Source organism: Asparagus officinalis, chromosome 6, assembly GCF_001876935.1.
Source record: "Asparagus officinalis chromosome 6, Aspof.V1, whole genome shotgun sequence".
NCBI lineage: Eukaryota > Viridiplantae > Streptophyta > Magnoliopsida > Asparagales > Asparagaceae > Asparagus > Asparagus officinalis.
In genome coordinates, this window is record NC_033799.1 from 72,561,110 (window position 1) to 72,572,615 (window position 11,506).

The 11,506-nt window shown below is 36.5% G+C and overlaps 1 protein-coding gene across 1 annotated transcript in view; it reads right to left on the minus strand.

Annotated features, from left to right (window-relative positions):
• LOC109846317 overlaps positions 376-11,506 on the minus strand; it is a 37,791-nt gene continuing 26,660 nt past the window's right edge. The window contains exons 18-24 of the mRNA XM_020415543.1: positions 8,877-9,000; positions 7,552-7,898; positions 6,147-7,437; positions 5,471-5,914; positions 3,952-4,208; positions 2,736-2,821; positions 376-714 (exon numbers count right to left, since the gene is read on the minus strand). Of these exons, the coding sequence (XP_020271132.1) occupies positions 2,753-2,821; positions 3,952-4,208; positions 5,471-5,914; positions 6,147-7,437; positions 7,552-7,898; positions 8,877-9,000 (2,532 nt within the window). The 3' untranslated portion in view covers positions 376-714; positions 2,736-2,752. The remainder of the gene's footprint in view (positions 715-2,735; positions 2,822-3,951; positions 4,209-5,470; positions 5,915-6,146; positions 7,438-7,551; positions 7,899-8,876; positions 9,001-11,506) is intronic.

Here is an 11,506-nt window from a genome sequence, read left to right on the forward strand (position 1 = left end):
TAAAACCCCAACACACCAAGTTTAGGGTGAACCCGTCGTCGTTTGACCCTTCATCCACTCGTATCAATTTTAACGGTTTTGAATGAATAGAACTTTTCACATGGCTCGATGGAGGGTCAAACGACGACGGATTCACCCCAAACTTGGTATGTTGAGATTTTAGAATATGTAGATCAAGTTCAACGGAGCGGATCATTCATAATATCGCTCAATCATGTGATTTTAGAGGCGTCAATGAGAAAATCCTCTCCTATGACAAGGATACCTATTAATCTCATATATATATAAATTTAAAGTGGGTCGGTTTTAGGGATTAAATCAGGGATTGCATCTACCTTAAAAATTTCTTCGAAAGGAAAATCAAGAAACCATATGTACCATATACATCGCAAATAGCCATCTTTGATTGTGAAATCATGGAACTACAAGGAGAGCTGGTTCATAATAGTCCCTTAAGGTTTCTACATCTCATTGGCCGGTTCAAAATCGTACCGTTGGTTATAAAATAGGAAAAAGGAACAGTAATCTGTTCTTATAAAGCTGACAGAAATTCAATTACCCGGTAGAGCATCTTACAGTTCACTCTGAACACAGAAGATGAAAAGTACAGTTGATATAATTAACATTACATTGGAAAGAAGCAGAGCGTAGTATCTCCTCCTTCGGACCCGAGCCACCGAGTTTTGTCCATGCAAAACAATGCTCTCTTCAGACCTGCTAAGGACAAAGATGCACAATGAGATGTCCAAACCTACTTACTTACCCAGAAAACCTAAAAACAGGGAACTATATTTGCCTCTTATAAATCTCAGATCTAACTATAAAGATGCACAATGAACACTGGAAACAAAGGCTCTCTCTGTTTTTTTAACCAATTTCCAAAAGATGGGATAAAAGCCCAAACCAAGTTCTATGATCTCTCTAAAGCATCAACCATTCAATTAAAAGAGAGTGACTAGCAATCAGCACTAACAACCAAATATGAATGAAAACTACAAATTTATCGGTATTCGTCGTTTCCCCTTTTTTTCTAAGCTGATGTTTGGAATAAAAAATGTGACTGAGTTATGGTTTTTAGATAACTAAGACTATATATATTATTAATAGATATATATATATATTGATATATATATATATATATATATATATTATATATATATAGTATATATATTATACATAATACTTTGAGGCGATGGTGTGGATGTGCACATAGGCGTCAAGGAGGAAATCCCCTCCTATAAAGATCCGGGTACTCGGGTTTTCAGTGCTTTGGATAAGAGAGAGCTGCATTACCGATAATAAATGACCTTTAAAAAATTATCTTCCAATCACAAAGGAACAACATTGCAATATTTTGGCCTTTGTTCTGAATAAATTTATGGCCTCGACTTAGATCAGAAACTGTACAATCATGTGTTAAAGTTAAGAAGTTCTAGTATTCATATTGTGTACTCTCCATTAATTACATAATATAATGTAATTTATCTCTCCCTACGTCCCTCCCCCCTCCCCCCCCCCCCGCCCACCATCCTCCCTTCCTTCCCCTATCGCTCAGCCCCCCCCTCAGAAGAAAGCCCTAATCTTATCACTATAACATCCTCCGCTTCATGCCCCTTCTCTTCTCGCGAGAAGCTAAAATGCCGCCTTGAACCATCACAGAAAAAGTGAAAACATTAATCGTCTTCTTCCTAGTTGTCGTCTTCCTCATTGCACATCGTACCCATCACGAGAACCTATCTTAGTATTCTCAATTGATGAAGCCATTGCGAGGAGTTCTGTTCAGCTTCCTTATCGTGCATCAAAAACCACAACAGGATCTTGACGCTGAGGTGACGATAACAGTGCTAAGATTCAGCCATGGTGATCAAGGCATGTTCTTGTGAGCTTCTGATTTAATTTTTATTCAATATTATGTTTTACTGTTGAACTCAAAAGTTAAAAAAAAGTAGTAAATAGTAAGTAGTAATTACTAATTAGTATATTTTAATATAACAATTATGATTATTGTTGATTGTTCTCTATTGCTTCTGTTTCTGGCCAATTGTTTTCACTGTTTCTATTTAATTTTTTAATTCGAGATTTATGGTTAGTATTCTTTAGTATTTGATGCTTGTAGAATGGTTGTCAAGCATGCATGACTAATTTTGTTATGAAATTGTGATAGTATACTGATTTGTGATAGTATATATTGATGTCATGTTTGAAAAGTGTGATGTTCTATGATAAGCATTAGTTCTTTTGCGTGTTACATTAACGGGAGGTGAACATTACATTATGGGCTATCACTATTTTCAACGTTGATGTCAACATTCACAACTGGATGGCACCTTTGAGAATTTGTTTGTTAAATGAGGATTCTTTTGGTAGATGTATGAAATAAGCTAGAGTTTTAGTCACAAACTTCCTATCAATCGTCCCCAACTATCAAATCACCTTTTACTACTTCCCACCTAAGATCTCCTGTTTTAGTCATTATTCACCAATATAGGAGCATCATCCAATTAAAAGCATATGCTTAAAATCTGATACAGTACAAATTATATGCATTCGAATAGGCCAATCTTTAGACGTTGATATAGATAAAACACTGGCCCTGATGACCAAAGCTCAACATTATATCAGCTCATGACTGGAAGAATCAAGTGGTCACAGGTGGACATTTGGTAGCGTAAATTCTAACTAAAAGTGAAGATCATGCAAATCCAAAGTAAATACTGTTGAAACATATGATGTACCTTGAATGAGGGCTCTGTCAGTGATGCCCCTGGCTTTTTTTGCTTACAGAGCGTGTCAGAAGTTTCTGGCTAGGATAGTGATCATCCTGCAATAGATAAAAACCTTGTTATATTACTATAAATGACTAACAAAATTACAGTTAAGTAAATATTGATCAAGAAGATTAGAAGTCCAAAGCCGCCAAACTAATGGTGTGAAACTACAACAACGGAAAGTAAACATACTACCTATGTGAGTTTCAAACCTCAAGCTCAGTTGAAAACAAATCTCCTATGCACCATCTCTTGGAGATATTATACGAGCTTTGAACATATCCCCTCCAGCCTTAGCATTATTAGCAGCTGTCTACATGCATACATGGTAACTCCTAGTCTTAGGTACGTAAGCATCCACAATTTAGGTGCCTAGTCCATCATGGGAGCTAGCAAGTTTATGTCAAAAAGAAAGAACATGGCTCTCTGTAAAAGTTATTTGGCTGTTATTTTATTTTCTGCTGCTTCTACTGTTTCTCAAACCTGCATCTCCCACTAGCTACTAGTGCACTCAAAACCAATAGAGAATAAATAACCAGCATTAGAAAACTATGAATTGATATTACTTGAATGATGCCATCCGAATCTATTTAAGAATGTCTAGTGCCTGATACACAGTATGTACTCGCATATACTTTTGCACATGTGCAGGACAGAAAGAATCTGAGAGTGGATGCAATGATTCAAACTCTATGATTAAATTCAAACCCCAAAAATGAATCCTTCCTGACCCATTTTTTTTCAATTTAAATTGAAGACAACAAACAACACTGTTGTTTGATAGTTTGGTCAAATAAGTTGACACCAAGACAAGCCTGTAGGTTATCTCATAGACAACTCTTGGTTAAATTTTAAATTTAAAAAAGAGGCCCCAGCCATAGATCTCGCTAGACAAATAACTGGAAAAAAAAATTAGGCAAATCTCACAGCATTTCAGTTCTCAAGAAGCAGAAGACATTGCAAGAAAGAATAAATTTAAGGTTCTTCAAGGCATAAGTGCAAGCAACATAAAACAGAGGAATACCTGCATTAGTTTTTTTCTTTAACGTACAACTAACAGGAGAGATAATGACAGATCATGATATCATACTATCCCAAGTACTAGATATTTTGAAGTATTTAATATGGAAGTCAACACAACTTTCTGGTGACTGAGAGAAAAAACAAATAAGATGAATTAAACCTTATATTGAGAAGCAGCAGACTCGGACTGCATAGTCTGGTTTGGATCATGGCCTAGGGATTGAAAAGTATCGAGTGCATCAAGTGTCAGCTGCCAACCACAAACAGCTACCGGGTTGCTTGAACTAAAATCACAGTTAACATTACAACCAGCAGCAGCAACATTGCCATTTACCCAAGGACAATAGATGTTGTGATGCTTAATAGGATCAAACTCTCCAGCTTCTGCTTCATAATCATTTTCACCATTTGCTGGCCCTGGTAAATGAATTATGAGGGACAATCAGAAGTTCAAAGCCTATGCATTAAGTTGAATAAATAAATGGAAAAGGCAAACTTGTATTAACTACCAAATACATCCTTGCAGGATGTGAACACTAGAGAATGAAAACTGGTACCAGTGCATGATCCTTAGAAGTACTAGTGATACTATGGCAGATATCATTTACATGGAATCATATTACACATTCAACTTCATGATGTCCTAGAAGTACCCTAGCATACATGATGTCATAAAAATTAGGAAACTAAAGAGCCTAAGGGACCTATATTAACCTAATTCTTATGCACACAATACAATTAGATAATTGGTAAGCATATCAGTCATTCATGAATATGTAGAATACAGAACCATTTGAGCATTAAAATGTTATAAACTTTATTCAACCAACAGCAAGAGTTTTAATGAGGTCCTTCAAACGGCATGTGACATAGATATAAATTACTCCATATTCATGCCTGACTCAGAAAAAAAAAATTCTCATAAAGGAAGGGCAAAGGGAATATACCACTAGATACAAACAAAATGATTCGCACAAAACTCATCATTATGGTCTTCTATACGTAATCATGGCAATTTGGCAAGCAAACTCACTTATGATGTCATAAGTTGGATTTAATATCTTTGAAAAGCAGAATGGAGAAAGTTTTTTAACTAGGCAAGAGTGATGATTGTTTGGTTCTCCCAGGCTTAGAGTATGCCACCTAAGCATTTATGGAGAACATGTTTTCCTCTTTTTAAGAAACAATTGGGGTTGCCCTGTATTAAATTGGAACTGTATTCTTTACTCTTCTCCAAAGCTACTCTCCACACTTTTGGTTTATGTGGAACCTGACATGTAAAGAAGGTTGAGAAACTAAATCTGAAGAATGCAGATGCAGGATTAAAAGGTTGAAAAGTCAAGAGGCTATATTGGGAAAAGAAAATATTGTTTTCCATAAGTCGGAAACACTGTGAAGCAATTGAATCTCCCTAGACACTTTCTGTAGTTTCGGTTTTTATGCAACCAAACATGTAAAGCAGGTTAAGGAACTAAATGTGAAGAATGCGGGTTCTGAACAAAGAGTTTGAAGAGTAGAGGTTATATCAAAAAAAAGATTATGCATTTTCTGACGTTATAAATATTGTGAAGCAATTAAATTTTCCTAGCTCGTTTCTTGTCACGAACCTCCAACATGTTCCATAATAAGATGAAAGGAATATTATACATTGTGCAAAATCTTGACCAACCGATAATTACCTAGCCCATTTCCATTAGCATAATCTGAATCAAGAGGCACTTTCCCTTTCTGTGTGACTTCCTCTTTAGAAGCGTCATAACCAGAAGATATCATTGCATTGCAAGACAGGGAAGGTTGGAGACTGCTTATTTTCTTCCCGCTTTCAGTAGAATCAGCCTTTGTTGAACCATAAACTTTTGAACCACTGTCAGCTTTTCCTACTGAGTGTGACATCATATCTTGGCTATCACCTTGAGGATCCTCTCTACCCATTTCTTCTGGTACAAACTCATCCATTAATCCAGGCCCTGGAGTAGATTCACCAGTTTGCCCTACGTTCTCAGTAACTTCGGCTATCGGCTCCGCATCACCGACAACGCTATCTGCTCTGTACACCGATATATCAGCCCCATGAATTTCAGCTTCATGGCTTGCCCCCATACCGACGCTTCCCCCACTGATACCTATACTGAGCCTGTCCCTTGCATAAGCAGTAACAGTTTCGGCATTAAGGATTTCTTCCCCTTCATTGGTACTGCTGCCTCCCATATCGTGAGCAACACTTCCAGCAGCAGGCTGTAAGCAGCTGCTCTGCTGTGCTTGATTGCTGAAATTTGGTTCCAATGCATAATTCATGTCAAGGTTTCTATACATGCTTGGAGATGGTAGATATACCGACGCTTCCCCCACTGATACCTATACTGAGCCTGTCCCTTGCATAAGCAGTAACAGTTTCGGCATTAAGGATTTCTTCCCCTTCATTGGTACTGCTGCCTCCCATATCGTGAGCAACACTTCCAGCAGCAGGCTGTAAGCAGCTGCTCTGCTGTGCTTGATTGCTGAAATTTGGTTCCAATGCATAATTCATGTCAAGGTTTCTATACATGCTTGGAGATGGTAGATGAACATCATTAAAATCTCCTGGATAATTTTCAACACTTTCCATAGAATCTTCGTCAGCGCTATGGCCAATGGTATCCATAGCAACAACGGATGATGCACGAGCAGAATCTCTAGTGGATGGATGACCTACAGCAAAGTCACTTCCTTCTTTAAAAGAATCAACTCTGTTAACATCTATATCAATATCAAGGCTCATATTACGGCTGGGACCAGCACCTGAAGAATCTACCCTGCGCGAGGAATGATAGGTATCAAAAATGTCTAATTTACGGGAACGCTTTATGGGACCATCTGAATTGTGGGAATCATCTATTTCATCAGCATCACGATCTATAACAGTCCCTTCAATGCTATCTGCATGCTGAATCCTGTCCTGTGGCCTGTCCACTGTGCTCCCACCTTCCTCCAGGTTGCGTTTCCTAGTGCTTGGACCCCGAGACTCATATGAAGCTGCACGATCACCAACCTCGCTACCAGAAGGCTGACCAATTATGAGATCTCTACCCATACCACGATCATCTAACTGCTCCAACATTACAGGCATGGCAGACTGTGTAGATGGTAATCCTCCAGCCATTGTCAGATTGAGATCCATGCCAGCATTCGAAACTGATTTCCCCACATCACTCGTCGCTGCTTCATCATGATCCTCTATCCTTTCCTTCTCTACTCTATCAGCACCAACCCATCCATTGATTCCACTGGCTGCACTAGCTCCACGTGTCAACACCGGCCTTTTTCCATTATCTGTGTTACCGATATTGGGACCAAATCGAGCGGGGCGAGGAACAGTAAGAAAGTCCAAGATTCTGACAGTCACTCCGCACAAGTTACAATCTAATAAAGGAGACCTCAAACTACACCTAGACTCTTGAGCAGACTTTTTCTGCTTTCCTTTGTCTTTTTTAGCTGGGGCAGAGAACATACTCTTGCTACCTTCACCAAAGTGAGAATAATGGGGTTCATCACCAGTTGGGCAAAAGGAGCACGCATTTTTGGTGGATTGAGCTGAATGTTCTTCACAGTCTAGCACATTTGGGAGCCATCTTGGTTCCCATCCGCACAAGCTTATAAGCTTTTGGGCCTGTTTAGAATTAAAGAAAAGAATGATGTCAATTAAAACAACAAGGATAAAAGTTCTAGTTTTCCATTGGCATTAATGAAATGCTAATGAGTCGATAAAATAAAGTAAACTTACTTGAGAGTAAGTACTAAATGCATCCTCTCGCGAGAATTCTGATAGTGGCATGCTGTCTGCTTTTGAACCCAAGTCCCCAGAAGAAAATGAACGTGGCGTTAACAAAAAACGGTCAATCTGTGCACCCCTTGAGAGTTTCATAACCTCAATTGCAGAGGAAGCTATTACAGGAAGACAGAGAAATTGCAGCAGCCCATCAAACCGGTCCTTGTAGCCTCCAGTAAGCGCTGATGGCGGGGTTGGAGGGAATTGCACCAAACTATCAGCACAACAATTTCCTTTCCAAGGACAGGTAACTTTGTGCCCTGCGTCAAGATGCTCAGCAAATGCTTCTCCAGCACCGTCAACTGCAGCATAAGAGACCAAACAGTCTTAACTAGATTCAAATCATAAAGTCTTAATCACATGACTGCTAGGAAGTGAAGTACATGATGTTAATGCTCTCTATTTTCCTAGCAAGATAAGATAGTAAATAGATAGAAACCGTGAAATAAAAGCTTTGATCAAAGGGGGGGAACATAATCCTAACAGCTGCATATTGTAATTTAGACATATACAGCACCATCATAGAGCCATGTCAAAATACTCAAAACTAGATGCATCAAACAATAACAGTCAGTCATCCTGGATATTAGACAAGGTCTTAGTAGAACTCCTTCACACTTTCTAGCAAAATTGGGTTATAGCACATTGTACCCTAAATACACTTTTTAAACTTTGGCACCACCAAATTTTTTTAATATATATATATACCTAAAGTTTACACCTTTTACCTCTGAACCCCAAGGTTTTTTTGACACTTCAATACCCCAAAGTTTCAGTGCTATTTAACTTTAGTACTGTTCATTTCACTGCTATTTATTGTGTCTCGCGTATTTAAGAAATGATTCATTTAGGACAATAATACCTTCATGATGAAAAATATATCCCTCTACCTCATCTCTTCCCCTCATCTATTAGGCTGTTGGTAAGAATGGGTATAGTCTAAATAAAATGAGCAAGAAATGGGGTAGAGGGAATTAATTCTCATCAATAGGATATTATTGTCCTAAATGAATCATGTCTTAAGCACATGATATATTTTAAACGAAAAATAATAAACAGCAGTGAAACGAAATGTACTAAAGTTAGTACTAAAATTTTGGGACATTAAAGTGAAAAAAAACTTGGGGTATCAAAGTTAAAAAGGTGTAAACATAGGGGCAGCAAACTTAAGAAAGATGTAGGGTACCAGAGTGTAAATTATCCTCTTTCCTCAAACCCTAAATAATGCTGAAGTGTCAGTAGCAATCTGAAAGGATACCAGTAATAAAGAAGGAACAGACCTTCATGAGGCAACGATGATGACAATTCAGGAAAATTAAGATGTGCACCACATGCCTCACATTCAATTTTGTCAACATCAGCATTCACCCAACCTCTCCTGGCACAAGACAAGGAACTGGCTCCCTGCAGGTTTTGCACTAAAAGATTATAGGGGGGGCAGAAAGAAACAAAATTAATTGGCATAGCACTGAGAAAGAGAATAGCATTAAAACAATTTGATATTTGCAAAATATTTGCAATAAATGTGTATGAAGAAGAAAGTAAAGCACAAATACAGAGTGCAGCCACAAAAACTAGGGGGTGCAAGTATGCTAAAATCAAACATATGAATGTACACAACTAAGGATCAAAATAGTAACTAAAACAAATTCTTTGGATTGAGAATAGTAAATCTCACTAAAGTTGTCGCTCAGTGCAAGCATGATAAAACAAATCATTGTTCTACGCACCACAAATCCCATTTTAAACTAATCAAGTGCATTTAGGTAGATACTGACAAATACTTTTCCCGGACTCAGAAAAATTACCTATTTCAGTTATTGGCTAACCCATAAGCCAAACAAAGAACTGAATGTGTCAGCTATCATTCCAGGACTTTGTTTGTGATGATGCCAGATAAATAGAAGTTAACTTGGTAAGAAATTCACACAGTCTCACAAATCAGCATATAACGCTGTAACCGGAGTATATCGTCTCTCTGCTAATTTTTTGTTGACCTTTTGGCTTCTTCTGACCCCTAATTAGATTCACATTCAGAGTCAAACTGTAGAATTTAGAATCATAGATAGTGGAACAAAAGCAAAGCTGATTTCCAAAGCTTGATACTTGGCTGAATAGATTTCCACTAGCCTCTTCATGTGCATAAAAATCCTTTTGTTAGCAGATGCTTAAATGTAATGCATGTTGAAGAGGAATAAGAAGTTTCCTTTAGAGAAGAAAGAGAAAGAACTGAAGCCAGATTTTTTATAGATGGGATAACTGCACGAAATACAACTTTATGGTGGAGCAGAAAGGCAATACTGATCTTATTCTGGATAGGTACTCTTTTAATTCAAAAATGAAAATCGATGGTAACTTAACAAAGAGGACCAATCCTCAAAAAGAGGGTGAAAATAAAAACAATACTGCATTTTCCATAATTCAATATTTCTTTTTCAGCTAAATAGCAATTTTATACCCTATTGTTTCAGCTACTTCTCACTTATATACCCCAACTTATATTTGGTAGCAAAAAAATACTTAAATTTATTTAACTTGCACTTATATTCCCTCACTTTTTATGGCTGCACTTAAAATACCCTAAAGTTTTTACAACTAGCACTTACATACCCTAAAGTTCTTAAAGCTTGCACATAAATACCCTCACTTATGCAAACTTGAGGGTATTTAAGTGCAAGTTTTAAAAACTTTAGGGTATTTAAGTGTCAGATTTAAAAACTTTAAGGTATTAAAGTGCAAGTTTTAATAATTTTAGGGTACATATACATATACATATATATATGTGCATATACAAATACACATATATATATATATATATACAAGTTTTCATAATTTTAGGGCACATATACATATACATATATATGTGCATATACACACACACACACGTATATGTATATATGTATATGTATTTATATATGAATATATAGATGTATATACAACAACAATAACAACCAAGTCTTTATCTCAAATATTTGGGGTCGGCTACATGAATCCTATTTTTCCATTCCATTATGTTCATCTCCTCCGTTAAGTTAGTCTTAATTATATCATTCTTAATTGCTTCTAACCAAGTCATTCTAGGTCTACCTCTAGATTTCCTAGCCCCATTAACTCTAATACTATCTACCTCTAGATTTCCTAGCCCTATTAACTCTAATATTATCTATTTTCCTAATCGGTGCACTAAGGGGTCTCCGTTGTACATGACCAAACTATTTTAATCTATTCTCTCTTTTATCTTCAATAGACGCAACCTCTAATTTACTACGGATGCACTCATTTATTATCCTATCTTTTAATGTATACACACAAGACTATCACAACATTCTCATTTCTGTTACACTCATTTTCTGAACATGTTTTTTAATTGCCAAACACTCTGGCCCATAAAGCATAGTTGGTCTTATAATCGTCCTATAAAAAATTTCCTTTAGTTTCATTGGTATTCTATGATCACATAAGACTCCCGAAGTACTTCTTCATTTCAACCATCCCGATTTGATTCGATGCACATCATCATCCTCGTATCTCACCATCATGCCTAATGATTCATCCCAAATAGCCAAAATGATTAGTTTTATATATATACATAACATAACATATATGTACATACATGTGTGTGTGTATACAAATACACATACATATATCTACATATACAGATATATGTATCTATACATATACATATATATGTATATATATATATATATATATATATATATGATTCATCCCAAATAGCCAAAATGATTAGTTTTATATATATACATAACATAACATATATGTACATACATGTGTGTGTGTATACAAATACACATACATATATCTACATATACAGATATATGTATCTATACATATACATATATATGTATATATATATATATATATATATATATATATATATACATATATATAT